General features: G+C 46.3%; 1 protein-coding gene across 3 annotated transcripts in view; it reads right to left on the bottom strand.

The window, feature by feature from the left end:
- LOC143320767 (single-stranded DNA-binding protein 2) overlaps window positions 1-16,999 on the bottom strand; it is a 47,841-nt gene that overhangs the window by 14,373 nt on the left and 16,469 nt on the right. The window contains exons 1-4 of one of the 3 annotated variants that reach the window (XM_076730673.1): window positions 13,316-13,500; window positions 12,264-12,336; window positions 8,850-8,911; window positions 8,412-8,496 (exon numbers count right to left, since the gene is read on the bottom strand). In XM_076730673.1, the coding sequence (XP_076586788.1) occupies window positions 8,412-8,496; window positions 8,850-8,911; window positions 12,264-12,336; window positions 13,316-13,368 (273 nt within the window). In that variant the 5' untranslated portion in view covers window positions 13,369-13,500. Of the gene's footprint in view, window positions 1-8,411; window positions 8,497-8,849; window positions 8,912-12,263; window positions 12,337-12,490; window positions 12,541-13,315; window positions 13,501-16,999 lie in introns of those variants that run through there. The other 2 variants (XM_076730674.1, XM_076730672.1) reach the window with 2 other exon arrangements.

The following is a 16,999-nucleotide window of genomic DNA, read 5'->3' as shown; positions in this document are numbered from 1 at the left end:
CAACGAGCGCTGTCTGCAGAGGCGTGACGTGACAGCGTGTCCAGCGGAGGAAACACGGTCCCAACGTCCCTTCTTCTGCTTTTATGTGCTCTGTTTATCGCTCATAACAAACAGGTCTTCAATTGTTCAGGCGAGAATTCATAACAGTCCATAAATTTCACACGTGAAGGTCAAAAACTGTTTGCCCGTTTGGTCTGGACTCATAGAGCTGATTCCTCTGCACCACAGACCTCTGGAGCAGAGACATTATATTCAGTTTACTTTGAGGCAGCCCCACATACACCTCCCTGCTGTCACAAACACTCACCAGACTGTTAAATGTGTATACACCCACAGCTGAAAATAGCCCCCAATAAATGCACTTTCAGCCCATTTGTGTAATGTTTGCTGAAAACGACGGAGCCCGGCTGTTTTAGGTAATCACTGAGCGTTTTTTTTAAATTGAAAGAATACATTGGTGAGCCATTTTTCAAGGTTTAGGCAGTCTGAAAGTATTGACAGATGGACAAACGTGCTGGTTTTGGGCTTTTCACTGCATTTGTTGACATAAGACAAATAAAGAAAAACTGATGGAGCGACACAGATCTCAAACATTACTGTGGCGTTATGAGGACGAACAGAAATGAGGGCCAAATGTGGATTTTTCAACCTGCAGAACATCCTTAGCTCTTCATCCTTCTGCATCTTTTCAATCTTTATCACCTGCAGCAGCACATTATCCCGCACAACAGAATTCCCGCTAGCAGCCAGACACGCTCCAGTGTAACATTGCAGGTGATTACCAGGTAAAATGGCAGCACAACATTAATCTGCCTGGGTGATTACAGGTAGAGTGAGATTAGCTGCACAGGGGGCGACAGTCGGGAGGGGGCACCGGACCGGCCGTGTTTCCTTTATCACAGATGTCGTTATCGACCCCTGTAAACATGTCTGAGGCTGCGAGGGGCCGTATAATATGTGGGATGGAGCCGCGTGCTGATGCACCGTCAGATACACGAACAGAGCTGAAAATGATAGTCACTTTGGTGCTGGGGAGCCACACTTCTCCCACCACTATCTCACTCGGTTGAACGACAGTGGGGGAGATAAGGGAGATGGACTGAATGCAGAGCAGAGGAGAGGGTAGAGAGACACGACTTAAAAGCCACGGCTCGAGATGAAGAGGAGACGATGTCGCGCTCTTTTCTATTTGGCATATCGACGCAAAGACAGAATATTGATTCACCTGAAATCCGCAGATTTTGTTACCTTTAACACTGAATGGATCCATTTTTGAAGGAAATACCACAGTGAAATTGCAGAGATGGAAGTGGATTAGAATGATACAAAGCCTCATCAGTCCGGCCCACAGGAGGACGCAGCGAGAAGTCACTTTCCGCGTCTCATCTCGCCGTCCTTCTTGCGCTCGAAGGCCAGACTCAAGAGGCAGCACGAGATAAGGATATGGGTGTCTACAACAGCAAGAAACCACAGGGGTTAGTTGGGGTCAAAGAGATAACGTGCTGGTCTGATCATGTCAGCATTCTCGCTCTGCCCTCCTGCTCTCCCTCCGTAGAGCTGCTGCAACTTCTACAGCTCAATCTGTGGATCATTCACTGTAATCCCTCACACACACACACACACACACACACACACACACACACACACACACACACACACACACACACAACCTGTAAGGTTGCTGCTGCTGTGTAAACTTTTGCATTTCTATGGCTTTGCCTCGCAGACGGGTCGGGGAAGCCTGGATGTTAAACCACACAGTGTCCAATGTGCTTATTTCAAACTGGAATGTTTCCACCCAGTGTCTGGTGATTAATACCTTAGAAAATATCAACTTTGACTCCAGCTAATTAGGGAGAAACATCCCTGAAGCTTGCTGGGCGAAGCTGCATGTGTAAAGCTCATATTGCACTACACCACCTTTCCTTAAACTGCTGCAGACACACCACATATGCTCCTGACTAAGCCCCTTATTTTCATAATCAATAATAATAAGTGCAGTCAAACTGGAGACCACTCGTCCGTATCCCACAGCTCTGTCAGGGCTTGTTCTCACTCTTACAGCTCCTTGTCTTCCCCTGCCCTCTGTTAACCTCTCCCCTCCACGCTGCACCGTGGCCTCCTCTTTGCCCCTGCCCGCCGCACGGCAGCGAGGCGTGCATATGTCAACATCGCATTAACACTCCACCTCAGCGTGTCCAAACACGCATGTGACATGACTCAGCGTAACACGCCAGCGGAAAACGCGCTCCTCGGAGACCGCCGGGCTGCGAGCAACAGGCCGGCGAGGGAGGAAGGAAGACGATAAGAGACGTAACGTAAAGGGGAATGCAGAGAACAGAAATAGGCAGAAGGAACGAAGAGGAGAGAAAAAAAAAAACTGCTGATGTGAAGGAGGATGAAGCCGAGGAGAGAGTGAGGGCAGGGGAGGGGAGGGGAAGCGGGAGAGACAGAGGGAGGAGTGTTTTCCTGTAGGATGCGGAGCAGCGAGGTATAGCAGCCTAGCATACAGTAACTGCTGGATGACATTTCTTTTTCTTTTCCAAACTGCTGGAGATCGTGACGACCATCTTCATCTCTGCTCTCCCTATGGAAACGTCTCCCTGCACTCCCTCCACGCTCGGCTCGCTCTTCATTGCCATGGCAATGATGTTACAGTGAGTCACCTCCAGATCTCCCTCCTCCTCAACACCGCCAACAAGGAACATGGGAGTGTGTGAGAGAGAGACATACACAGAGAGAGAGAGAGAGAGAGAGAGAGAGAGAGAGAGGGAGTCAGAGAGAGACAGAGGAGGAGAAAGGGCTCTGTTTCCCTGGAAACAGACTGGGGGTCTCCCCAACCCCCATTGGTTCTCAACTGGTTGGAATCAGCTTGTTACCCACAATGCTCGGAGCCAGCAGAGTCTCTGTTTCTAGGTTGTCCTCTCTGCTTTGCTGTCTCTTTGTATGCATGCTCGCACAAACACACGCTCTGGTCAAAATTCAAGTTTGCGCTTCACGGCGCCGAATCGAGCCGTTCGCTCTCGGGTTCGTTTCGTGCTGATCCATAATCGGATAATAACGCCTCGGCCCCCGACAGGAGCCTCCACGTTTGCTTTTTGTTAGTATTGCAGGAATGACTGAATGTGCAGCTCCTTTCAGAACAAAGGTGATGCGGTTTGCAGCACTTTTTGTATTATTTCATGATAAATTACAGCAATATTTAAAAATTTCAGGCCCACAGGAAAAAAAAAAAAAACAGTTGAAGGAACTCACTTCTAATCATCTTATAATTACTTCCAGTAAGAGGTAAAATTATCTTCAAAAGGCTAAATGCAGCTGGTGGTAATTGCAACAATATGCAACAAGACTGGGAAAAGCGAGACTTAGATGGTCGAGCTTGGACTGACACATACGTTTTCCTGAGAAATGAACTGGTGGAGCTTGCTGGGAGGCCGCTCTGCCTGAGAAGACGACTTCAGGGGAAGGAAGGTCCCACAGTCAATAACGGAGCTGAAGGGAAGTTGGATTGTTGAGGTGGAGTATTGATTTTATTTGATCTGGGCTCCTAAGAAGGTCTCTGAAGGGGGTAATTTTATGTACAAAGCATTCTTTCAATTTGACCATGTCTTGGAGACAGAAAACAGGCTGATTAGACCTGATGGGTAACACAGTCTCACGTTCACAGCGGCCGATATGGCTGGACAGAAAAGCAGCTGAGGCGTCTTAAACGAGGACGGCTTATCCTCTGCGGAGCATGAATGTGCTCTGACCATTATGTTTTCATGTTTCCTGGGTGGAGGTGGAGGTTTTAGGCGGGAAAGGGTGACTCGTCTTTCCATCCGTGTGCTCAGAAGAAATTAAATATTAATAATGAATAATTTCAACACGACAGCATTTGCAGTTGTAACTGTCTGGAAGTACTTCAGTTATTATGGTTGCAGGAGAAAGAATCAGGGGTGTGCAAAGACCCGCTTTGTGAGTTTGTGCCCAGAATGCCACAGCAACCAGTAAACATGTCCATGGTCACGCATTCATTCTGTACGGTACGTTTCTCGTGCTGCTTTCAGTTCAAGCCCAGGGTCGCTGCACCCTCCTGTCCTTCAGCCACACAGCACGCACGCGCTTCTTTTCCAGACATATCAAACACAGAGAGTGCACCAGTAAAGCGGTCCTGTGCGTCCTGACATATTAACAAATGTGTGCACGCTTTGGCCGTACAATGAAGACAGAATATGTGCGCCGCTGTTAAATTGAGCGGCGTGAATTCATTCCCATGCATGAGTGAGAGAGCATGAATGTGAGATCTAGCAGCGTGAGACGCAGCATTTCTATCAAAGGGGGTTGCTCTTGGCACTGCCTCTTGATCTCTTCTTCCCCTCTAACTGCTGTGCGCCTGCTATCTCCCACTGTGATGCCACACAATGATACCAGGCTCTCCTCGCTTTAAATACTTGTAACACTGCTGCCTGTCTCTGCACATCTACTGTCAACTGCTCACTCTCTAACTCCTCTATCTGTCGCCCTCTTCCTTCATCTTAATTTGGCTTCATGAATGCAGCCAGTGGGCAATGACACCAGTTTTTATTGCACCAGTTTCACCGGTTTACAAACTTTTGCCAAGTCATAAATCTGAAAAGTGTGGTTCCCAACCTGGGAGTGCGGCCCCCCCCAAGGTCTCCTCAGATAGAAACAGAACAAACATATATACTACTCCACTTCTATACAACACAACAGAGCTTTTCTTAAGAAATTGTGGCGACTTTTCATCCTCTTTGCTTAAACTCTTGACGTCTTACAGTATGTGTGAACTTCGACCATCACACCTGAGGCATCACAAGCAGAGTCCATCAATTACTATATGATCAATTTCCAGTAAAAGTGGCCGAAAACTGAATAAAAAAGTCCACATTGGTATCAAGACCACTTGCTTATTTGGGGATGAAATTGCCTGATCCCACTGGCACATTTTACTTTGTTAGGAAAAACACTGAAGACCAAAAATACACTGAAATAATTTGACACTTCTTTATTTGGCGACACATTTCTAAGACTTTCGTGGGACGCTTATGAGTAGAAATATTCCTCAGCTAGCCTGCCGGGCTGTCACCCGTAATATTTCGTCTGCCTTTCCTTCTTCTGCTTGACCGAATCGCATCTCCGCTCTTGTTTTTTGGAGGATTTCCTCTGTGAGAATCGATCACATGTTCACACACTGATGAGAAGAACGTGTAAAGCTAAACAGTAACCGCACATTCAAAACTTTCACAACCACCTGCGAAATTCAGTTCACAGCATATTTTCATTTGCAATAATTGCTTTTCATGCAAAAACCACGATTCATCCAGGGGGGCTAATTTTCCAACCAACAACTTGCTTCGGTTAATAAGCACATTCTTATCTGGAGGCTGCACAGCACAACCAGTACAACTGTCGGACACTGATAATCTCCTGAAATCAGGAGTGAGATATCTTTCTCAGCATTTCTTTTTCTATCAGTTCTCCCAAACTCCCCCAACTCGTCAGCCCCTCTACCGCCAGTCTCTGCCTCTCTAACATCTAGACTGTCTCTTCCAGAACTTGTGAGAATAATGCACTGAGGGAAATATGAACATGTATAGTGTACGTGTACAATTAATCCTCAAAGCGCACCAACGCACGTAGCACAAATTACACCGAGACGTTCGGATTTCAATTAAATGGACCATTTTTCAGTACGGCAAACATTTTAGAGCGTCTAAATGTCATAACGTAGTACAAGAAATGCCGCTAATATGCTCAATATTGTTTCTACAGGTCTTATAAGCAATTTCATGCTGGCTCGATTCTTTCTCGCTCCGCTTTCATTTACCCAGGTTTTGTTAAAGATCACAGAAATTAGTTTTGTTCCTGCAGAAATCAGTTGAAAGCGTAAGATTACTATCATATATCCATTTATCAATCATCATGAGACACTGAACACAGCTGTTATAAACGCGTGTCATGAGATGTGACAGCTGTCAACTTTCAGACCCACAACACTTTCAGGAAAAGCCTAAAATGACCCCCATGGATTGATGTCTTATTCCTCAAAGACAGAAAAGCAGCTGACTTTGTCTCCAACAGGGCCAAGCTTAAGAATATAAAAATAACTTGTTTTTATGACTTCATGGCCCCTCGCAAATGGAAACCGCTCATTTAGTATCAAGAGCACAATTTACAAAGCACTTAACAGAGCTGCAAAGGGCCTTTCTGAAGCCTGAAAAGCCTCAACTGAGGATGGAAATCAATAACATTGCATCTCTCTTCACTTTGTTCATCAGTCATTTCTTTCTCTCCTTATTAACATTAGATTACTGTATTAATGTCCTGTAAGACCGTCCTCACGCTCTGCTCTGATGCAGAACATCACGCACACGCAAACAGACATTGTTTAGATATTGTTTCTTTAAATCAGATTTACTCAAAGCCAATTATATCTACAGTAGATAGTTCAAACTGGGATAATTGAGCAAATCAAGTCAAAAGCTTTGTCAAATTCCCATCAATTATCAAAGGAAAGAGACCCAAAGATGGCGCGAATGAGCTCCTACGTCTCCCCAGCATTAATTAGGACTTTGCTCAGTAATTAGCTATCTGAAAATAATTACCATCAAAATGTCTGATTAAAATCTCCATCAGTCTCAAAGTCAGGAGACTGAAAGAGAGACACCGGCATCAAATGAAGGCGTGCTACTTTTTCCAACCACGGCCACCGCGGTTGTCCCCTCATTTTGTTTTAATTGAGCGGCAGATATGTGGGTAGTACCTCTGATTGGATCTGAGAAGCGGCGCAGCATTGGAACAGTTGATTGAAAGTGACCTTGCTGTATTACAATTGGTCTAATTATAATTCTCTGATTACGTCCCTGCAGGAAATGTAAGAATAAGATGTTGCTGGTGGCCTCGGCTAATGACGTTAAGCTAGATTCTGACTGATTCCTGAATTGAATTCATTCTGTATCAGATAAGAAGAAACAACAAGATACTGTTGTTGTCATCTTGAGCACAATTAGATTTAATTACTTTAAACGAGCTTTGTTTGTTACTTGGCGTTGAGAGGCGTTTCAGATTAATAACCGAATCGAAGAGACGTCTGTCTTTTTCCCTCTTTTTGACTCGCTCTTTCTGTCGCTCCCCTGTTGTTCTCCACCTCTCTCCTCTCCTTTCTGTCTGTCTCCCAGGGCTGAGGTCACGCTGCCCTCCAGCTCCCTTCCTCGGAGCCAGGATGACATCACCACATAGCAGCCTCGTCCTTGGGAGTGCCTATTCATCACCCTGATCATCATCGGCAGCATCAGCAGCATCACCTCCGTATGCGCACACACATACGCCGGCACATACACCGACTGCATGAAGATAAAAGAGGAGAGAGCCCCCACCAGTTCTGCAGGATTGCAAGCCTCAAGGAAAGAGGGAGAGGACCACAGAGAAGAGGAGGGACGATCCTGCTGGGGTAGGCAGAAACCCCTGACCTGTGCACTTCCAACAATACATCTCAATAAACCACAGTAGAGACAAATCTGATGAGTCAGACTTCAGGCTACAGAGGGAAAACAACAACATAAAAAGAGCAGGAGAGAGAAGACCCCCCCCCCGCCCCCCCGCCGTCCTCCACATCGCAACTTCCCGCGAGGAGAGCCGCACTTCCTCTCTCTTAGTCACCAGCTAATCTAAAACTTCAAGAGCGCTGGCACCGCTCGCTGTATTCCGGTTACTGAATGGTGCATGACTAAATCAGCCCAGGCCTTGATGTGCGGGAATTAGAACAGCAGCGAAGTGGAGCCACGCTGAGAAAACACAGCAATAAACAACGTTTCCAGCACACGGGCCGCACTGTCCGCCTGCCCGGTCTGCTCCTCAGCGCCATGTGCTCGCAATGCTTCAGCGGACGTGCGTGCGTGTGTGTGTGTGTGTGTGCGTGCAGCCTTTTATCAGCTCTGGTACAATGCAACCAGCAGGTACTGCAAACCTTAAGCAGTATGTTCTTTTATCACAAACACGTCATAGCAAGTGTTCGATTAGAAACCACTTCAGATCAAAGATGTGATGAGATAAAACCATTTGACAAGGCTGTGAAGACAAACTGCAGCATATAATAACCCAGCAGTGTGAAGTATATAGAGTTGGGTTTTCATATAGCGCAGAGTCTCCCGGCACAGATTCTTCTCTCGCATTCAAATATCCTTTTATTGTGAAGCATGAGTAAAGCAATAAGAGACTTTTGCAGAGTGGATATCACGCCTCATTTCAGATGTTCAGCGACAAAAGACAAACAATACGAGGCGGTAAAACAGAGGCAAAACAAGACTGAAAACAAGCAAAAAGCCACCAAAAAACCCAGCATGGATTCCTGTGCTAATCAGTGCCATTAAGCCAGAGAGAGCGAGGAGAGAGCATCAGTGCAGACTCACGTAGTCATGGAAGGCCTTGGCCTCGCTGGAGTGTTCGCATGTGTCTCTTCTCTCCGGAGCTGCACAGTACAGGTCCCAGAAAACGCTGCGACACACAGAGAGAGGCGCTCAGAGAGGAGAATGATGACAAAAGAGAAACATTACAGCTTGACAGATAAAAATAATGGTCCATTTTAGAGGCAGGCTAATCCAGCATCGAGGCAATAAGTACCATTCTATTATCGCCACTGGAATAGACGATTTTAGGTGAGTGCGTTACAATTTCCAAACAGCAACCTGAGGAAGAGCTTTTGGGGACAATTAATGAGATGAGGATAAATGAAAACAGGAGGAAAAGGAGGGAGAATAATCATTTCATTTCGTACCGTCGATGAAGGAATGAAGAAAAACAGCATGAAGGGGAATGCAGCTTGAATCATTACACAGAAAAACACTCACCACCACCACGAGTGCAGGAACCCCGGAGGTTCTCCTAACGTGATGTTCTTCTCCCATCGGATCTGGACAGACGGAGGAAGAGAGCGAGAGAAAGATATTATAAAAACATGAGTGTAAAAACATGGCCGACATCTGAATTACCTGCTTTACAAGGTTGGAGAGGGTGCGAGGGAATTCTTATAACACATGCCATTATGTAATTATATTATGCTTCTCATGCCATGGATTCATAAGTGGATAAGTGAGTATGCGTGCCTGGAAGCCCATCTTTTCACAAGTACCTGAACGAGTGTGTGTGCAAATGTGTGTGTGTGTGTGTGTTTACTGAGCAAGGGGATGTGCAGAGTCTGAGGTCAGAGACATGTAGCAGCCTGAGGAGCCCAATCAAGGCTTCGTACAGCCCACACACCCCTCCGCCTGCTCCTCGCCTGCACCATCCTCTTTGCTTCTTTCTGGCCTTCCTCGTGACTTCTCTCTGTCCTGCGTTCCTTCTTTCTGTTCTTTACTTCCTCCCTTTCGTCCTAATAGTCAGAGTAAAGGCTGGGCTGTTCCACAGCGTGTTGTCCCACCACGCCCGGAGGCAAAGGTGATCTTGAGTGAGAAGTTCGGATTCTGCCTCCTGGTATATGCAGCGTTACTTCCACAGCCAGAGGGAATACATACATTATTTTGTGGGGCAACAGGTTAAAAGTTAAAAAAAGGACCACAACTAGCACGTCTGCTGTGGATTATCGCTTTGGTCCAGGATGCTATCGGAGTTTAGGCTAACATTAGCTGCACGTTACAACGCCATCCCTGATAGAAAGTGCTCGCAGTAATTGTCATTTCAGGCCGCAAACTTAATGATTGTTGGCTAAGATGAGAAGCTACTTCTGCGACACACAGCAAAACAAGCAAAACCCAGAACGCAGTGTTACTGCTGCAGTTAAACATGTGCTCCAAGGACCCCAAATAAGTTCAGAGGCAGGAGAGAAATCTGGCTACTGACTCGCTGAACGTATGCAAAGACTATATGTCACTACAGTGCACGTAAACACACACATAACCTGGGTCGTCTAAGTAACCTTGTACAGATGCATATTAAGAGCATAATAACACATCGATTGTCTGAAACCATTCTTTCCAAAAATCGGTCAGTTCCAACATTGAGTTCTAGCAAAAGATGTGGGGGAAGAAGGTTTCAGGCACCATCTGACAAACACTTCAGCTGAAGTATTCTGACGCCTTAACACCTCAGTCAAGGTTAGTGACTGGCATGAGGGCTGCCATCACCCACCGCGGGGATGATTCATGTTTGCGCACAATGTCAACTGATGTGAAGATACGTCCGAAGACAAAGACGCACAAGCTTCTCGGAGTCTGAGCAGCAGCTGTGGGCAGCAGCAGCAGCAGCAGCAGCAGCCAGGCTTCTCCTATCAGACTATGACGCTATTGTTTAGTCTGCCTCTCCTCTCCATAAACACACTTACATCACTCTCTCTGAGTTTTCAAGCGACCTCACGATCATCTTTTTAAATTCCTCCGCTGAGACGTCTCATACGGGAAGAAGAAGGACGGCATTGTGCCGCCTGCTCCACCGGCTGCGTGATCAGGCGCTGGAATAACAGCAGAACTGAATCACTGCACTTTCAATCAGACCGTCCTGACCTCAGCTGTGCTTCAGACACCCTGACTTTTAGAAGGAATGTCTTGCTTTGAAGTCTTTTGGGGGGGTCAGGAACTGCCTCCCTTTGTTTATCCCACATGCTTCCAGTCCGAGTTAGCAGCTCAATAAGACGTCGGTTAACTCGAAACATTTTAGGCAGCCAGCAATTTCCATACACACCATGACAAAGAAGGATTTACTCCCTCATAATTGCTCAAATGGTACAAAAGATGCAGAATGGGCATGACATCCCTCATTTCTCACTTTAATTGGCTGTAGCTCAGTCCAAACACGACTGCAGACAGTTCAGGTCAGGACACTTTTTAGCCTGTTCTTTTATTCCCCCCCTTCATCTGGAAAGCGTAGAAGAAAAAAAAGCATCGACTGTTGCCGCACATCCTGTCTTCTTGTGGTCTGCGCTCCCGGGAGGTTCATTCATTTACCTTCTCCATGCTACAGAGAGGTCCCTTTAGCGTGATTACTGGCAGATGTAGACTGTGTGTTGCAGGCTCTCTCTCTCTCTCTCTCTCTCTCTCTCTCTCTCTCTCTCTCTCTCTCTCTCTCTCTCTCTCTCTATCTTTAGTGTTTTATACCCACATGAATAAACTTCAAACTAACTGGTGTTTAACCTTTTCATTCTTGCTGTCCTGTTTTGAAGGTTTAGGTGTATTTTTGTTGTTGGAGCCACCAAATTAGCTTGACATGGTTGCATGTTTTCTCGCTTTCTGTCCTTCTGAGCTGTCTGTCTTTGGTTTGGTATTTACGTTCAGGTATTCGGGGCTGATTCGTGACTCTTCTTTCTGGGCTCTTGTTCTCTGAGCCTGAGGATACACTGCAGACAGATGTGGATGATAACAAGTGGATAACAGGCCTTTAAAGCTACGTCTTACTCCACCCCTCCGTTCTAGCAAGAGGAACATGACGGCATGATGTTTACCCTGTGTGTGTGCGTGTGTGCGTGCTCTTGTGTATTGTATACAAGTGGCTGTGTTTATACTTGTTGCACTCTTAGCTAATGCGTTCCCACACTTGAATACGACGCCGCCTATCCTTTTCATCTCCCACATCTGTGGAAGAGAGAGCAAGTGATGTGGCAGAGAGGAAAGGGTGCCGGAGAGACAGAGAGGTGTGTGTATGCACATGTGCACGAACACACATGCTAAGTCAGAGTGATGAGAATTGGTGGCAGCTGATGATGTAACCTTTTCCATCCCCCTCTCTTTGTTCTCCTCTTCCTCTGGCCGACGTACAACAAGCCTCCAGCCACTGTCTTCCACATTGTAATTTACCGTCATTTACGGAGACGCACCAGAATCAACTGACCTCATTTTCACCCCATCACCTTTTTACCTCTGCAGAAATAAAAAGAGGACGAGCTGGCCTCTCAGGAAGAGCAGTGGAGAGACGGTCCACAGAGAGAGAGCGGGGGACGGAGAAAGGAAGAGAATGGGATTGAAAGAGATCGACTGAGGCGCAGCTGCCGAGCAGATCGGGGAATGATGTCAGCCGAAGACGTCAGCTTCGGGCTGAGCGCCGTAACTCTCCCTGCGCTCCGGCTCCAGTCCCACTAAATGCAACACTAATGTTAAAAAGCCCGTCTGCTGCTACCGACCTGTTGGCTCAGCACTGTAAGTCCAGGCTAATTCAATTAGATGCTACACTCGCTGGACACATTGTAGGAGGGTCGGACCACCCTTCAGAGTGGACACATAAAGTACATGGGCTGTACACACACGCACACACACGCACACTGCATCTCTGAGACTTACCTCTGAGAGGAAGGTCTGTGCTGACTTCTGTGCTCCTACATGCAGCAGGTACTCGTACACATACAGAGCTAACCTGCACAGAAAAATAAAGAACACAGTGGGAGGAAATGGGTCAGTTTTTACATCACGGTTCAAGCAGTCAACAGTAGACATGAGTGAAAAACAGGTTAAAACATGAGAAAATGGGACACGATGCAGAGTGAGATGTGAAATAGATGACTCTCAACTTTTTGTGTTCAAGCTGTAAACGCTTCCCGACCATCTCTGTCCAACTCTGGGACCAGAAAACAACTGCTCTGGGATCTAAGACAATTTCACTTCCTACTCTATATTTAAGATAAATCCATATTAGAGGGTTTCTCCCAGGATCACCTAAAAATAAAGATGAAGGAGCCTACGCACGGATACAAATTGCCAAGCAGCTCCAAGATGCAATGTGCAGCGATGTGTGAGGGCGTCACAGTCCATTACAAATCTCATGAGAAACACTGAGACACACACCAGCTTAGGAGACACTAATCATCTCCCGAATTCCAAACAGGCAGGGCAACCTTTTAAAACATTTGAAATTCACCCAACGTTACGCTAAATCTGAATCCTACCTGTTTGAAGAACAAACAGCATGGTAATAGGAGCAGACTTGGCGGGACCTCACTGTAAAACACCTCACCCTCGTCCCCCGGGCTCTCCACAGACTTCCTCCCATGGCTTTGATCACAGTAAGAATTAATTACAGGCTTGATTTGTTAATCAATTCTCCTCCCAGTGTGTCTGTTTGGGTTCTTACAGCAACTTAGAGAAGGGGTGTGTGTGTGTGTGGGGGGGGGGGGGGGGGTCTACTGGGTCTATAAATACAAGCTAAACATTGAGTCACAGGAGATCAATAGCAGATCACAGTGGCTCCTAACGGCACCCTGTAGGTCTGCACAGGTGTGACGGCACGTAGTGACTGAACATGAATAATGAGATGTTTGTCATGAGTTTAACAAAGGGGGCAATGAGCAGGTGCATTTGTGCTTGATCCTCACATTTCCCCTAAAATCAATACTAACCAGGTTAGAGGCTGATTGGTGGGATTCCTGATGTGCTGCCTAAGCGTTTTCATGTTCCGGAGATGTACTGTACATGTCTTTAGCCATATTGGAAAGAAATTAGAAGCTGGTGCACTGAAGTAAAACGGGACCTCCAGTCAATCACTGCTATCTGTTACAAATAATGAGTTGATGGATAAAATGTCAGAAAACAGCTGAAAACGCAAAGATACAGCTTCTACTGTTACATATGACAAAGAAAACACTCATATTGTGACATCTGAGAAGCTGTAATTTATACATTTTTTCTGTTAATCGGCTAATCGATCAATGACCGATCGTTTCAGATACACAGCTACAATACGCTGCGTGACACAGCACCAGTTTTCACCTGGAGCCTGCTGTGTCTTTGTGTGCCCATGTGTATGACGGTGCATCATCAGGTGTGAAAGATGGTCAGACCGGGACAGCAGCTGTCCTAGAACCCCCACTGAAAGGTGCGACCAGCCTGCCGTCGCCCGTCCAGACTCCTCTTATATCGAGGTAAAAATAAACTCCCCAGACGGCCCTGTCTGCCTGTCTGAAGATGATGGACTGCACACCTTTCTGCTCTGCACACAGGTACTCTGTGTCCTCGCCCCTCCCTTCTCCGTTTCCATCTCTCTTCTTCATCACTTTCATCCTCAGCCTCCCCTCTTCCTCCTCCTCTCCCCCCCTGCCTTTTCTGTCTTGATGGCGCTGCTTTTTTCTTGTGCTCTTTCTGGTAAGAGGCCATGTTTGTTTAAAGCTGAAAGGATGAAAGGAAGCAGCGGAACCCCTTCCTCTCTATCTGTCCCTCCTTCTTTCCATCCCTTCGTCTCTCCGTTCCCCTCGTGGCCTGGGAGTAATGTTTAACCAAAGAGATAGAGACAGAACGTTTCACAGGGACAAGGTTAAAGGAACAGTGAGAGGCTTGACAAAACTCTTGACACCTCGACAACTGAACATGAATAAAAGATGGCCCCATTTTTTCCGCGGCACTGTACAACTCCGAACATTTCTAGGAACAAACTTGTTCAGTTGCTCTGTTCTGCATCGTTTTCCTGTCAACCTGTCTAAATCCGTCATTCTCCCCCGTGGACCCGAGCATCAGCTGCAGCGGCGTCAGAACAGAACTATTTATTAATCCTGAAAGATCTCATGTAGCTGCGATGAATGCATTCACAGCGATGATGACCGGCCTGATGGACTGCATGAATGAATGCATTGTGCAAATTAAGAAATGAAAGCTTGTCCTCAGCACTGGCCCTTATCCAGTCAGCTATCTATTACCACACAAAAACACAGCCTCGCTCGGTGGCTGCCTCGGAGGCAGACTGAAAGGTCTGACCTACGATTGATTTCGCAGGAGCTGCAAGACGTAACCTTTGGCCCCGATATGGAGAAAGGGTCAAAGAAAATGAGGAAATACAGGATAGGTGGAAGGATGAGGGCGGCTGCTGGAAGAATGGTGATCGAATGAAAGAAACATTAGAGGGATTGAGCGAGCTGTTGCAAGTTTTGGAGTAAAGATGAAAGGAAAAGCGAAGGTCGGTTTAGATGCGCGGACACATAAATCAGACTCAAACCACTCCCCTCTCTCTCCTCCCTATCGCTTATTTATTTAACACACACCAACAGAAGGCAGAGTTGAAACGGGGCTGATAAGCAGACAGCAAAGCGGCAGAAGAAGGCACTTTGTTAGCATTCGATATCTATTGAACTTTAACTCAAAACTTCTAATTTCCTCAAAGACGAGCGATAGGCTTTGAGAGCACGAAACCCCCTCGTGTCGCCCTCTCATTGTTCACTTACCACTTGTTCAGCAGAGCCTCCTGCTGATAAAAAAAAAAAGCACCCAACTATGTGGAACTCGACTGACTGACAGAGTCAAAATACCGAGCGCAGATAAGGTTGGAGGATTAGAGGACGGGGAGTGTTCAAGGTTAAGAATCCTCTAAAATTCACACAATGAAGTGAAAGCATTACAAAGACTCTCTTGTCATTAAATAAACTGTCACTTTAAATAATCTCTGCATTAGGATTTGAGGTAAAAGTGCTCAAACCGAGGCAGTCAATGCATATATAATGGTTTCTGACTCCATATTAGTCCTTTGCAGGGAGGCTCTTTTCATGTTTGCCCTTGCTGTCTGACACGGCCCAGAAAATTGAAGACATTTTTTATTTCCTTCCCGTCTACCTCGGCAATTTGTGTTGTAAATAAGAACCACTTTACATTAATCACAACTGCAACCAGGATGATTGAAGAGATCAGGTGCCTCCCACTTTGCTTCCTCTTCCTATGTGTTAAACTGTGTGTGCGGGGGAGTACAAATGCATGTGTGTGTGCTGTGGTGGTGAGTGGGTACAAGTGGAGAAGGTGGGGCGGGGGGGGTTAAAATCCACACCTGACCCTTTTCTCCTTCAAATTCAAGTGGTTTTGTCTTCTGTGAATCACATTTAATTAAATTCATATTTGCAAGCGACCCTCATCCGGGCTGCGCAAGACGGCGAGCTTGAACCGTCAGAGAGCGAGCTGAGCTTGATGGAGGCAGCAGGCAGAAACAGTGACCGGCGTCTGCAGAGAGGAGAGCAGCTCGGAGCTCAACCACAACCTCAGCTTAAAGACATGAACTGATTTTCCAAGATCAGCATTTAGGAGCGAACAGTAGATCACTGCTAATCAATTTACTGCCGTGGCAATCAAAGTCTGGCAGAGCTTCAAGTCACAACAGACAATCGCTTCAGTGACTGGATTTGCCTGTTATAGATTAGCTCCAGATTATTTCACCCTTGTTAAAGATGAAATGGAAAAGTGATTATACTTCTGATGTGAATCGGCATGTTAATTGACACATTTACAGGACTTGCCACTGTGCTGACATGGCCTTATAACACGTTTTGGACCAGGGAAATCAAATTAAACGTTAAGTATTTGAAAAAAGAAGCAAGGAAATCTGAAATGGATTCCTGCCTGTAAACATGCTATCCACATTAGCGCTGCACGAGTCGCCTCTTGAGCAGGTGCATAACAATTACATATGGTTTCCTTATACTGCATTACTGGTGAAACTGTCTTTTGTAGCTGCGCATATTTTGTGTTAAAGCTGCACCTGGAGATTTTCTGTGAGCGAGAACCACAGTAGAGACAGTAACGTCTTGCCTGTAAGCTAGACTATAAATGTTCCCTCTTTGCCCAAAGCAGCTTTAGGTGTGGGCAGCGGCAGGAAATCATCTCCGCACATAAGAGATGAATAAACTGTCTCTCCAGCAGCAGTTCAAGAGCCGCGCGGTCAGGAAAAGATGTCTTGTCCCTTTCGGTACTTGATATGTAATTACAACAGACTGCAAACTGTATAAAAGTGTACTGAGTACTGCTAATGATGCCAAATGACATAACAGCGTGACGGGCTGTAAACACAAAACTGACACCTCATAAAGTTGATACGGTGAACTTGTTGGCAAACAGTGGCTCATTTACACGTTTAAAATTAGCGTTGGCTCTTGTCTGTGGCCACCTGATGAATTTTTCTTTTAGCTCTTTTTTGCTCTCCACCAGCTCCAACAACTGCCTGGAAAAGTTGCTGATACGAGCAGAAAAACAGCCGAGACGCAGGTCAAAACTCTGAGCGCTGAGGGAAACCGAGAGAGCAGAGTGATAATGAAGTGGACTCATCACTTGGTGTG

The sequence above is a fragment of the Chaetodon auriga genome, chromosome 5 (genome assembly GCF_051107435.1).
Source record: "Chaetodon auriga isolate fChaAug3 chromosome 5, fChaAug3.hap1, whole genome shotgun sequence".
Taxonomy (NCBI): Eukaryota; Metazoa; Chordata; class Actinopteri; order Chaetodontiformes; family Chaetodontidae; genus Chaetodon; species Chaetodon auriga.
The sequence above is the reverse complement of the archived record's forward strand: the minus strand, read 5'-3'. Positions and strand labels throughout refer to the sequence as shown.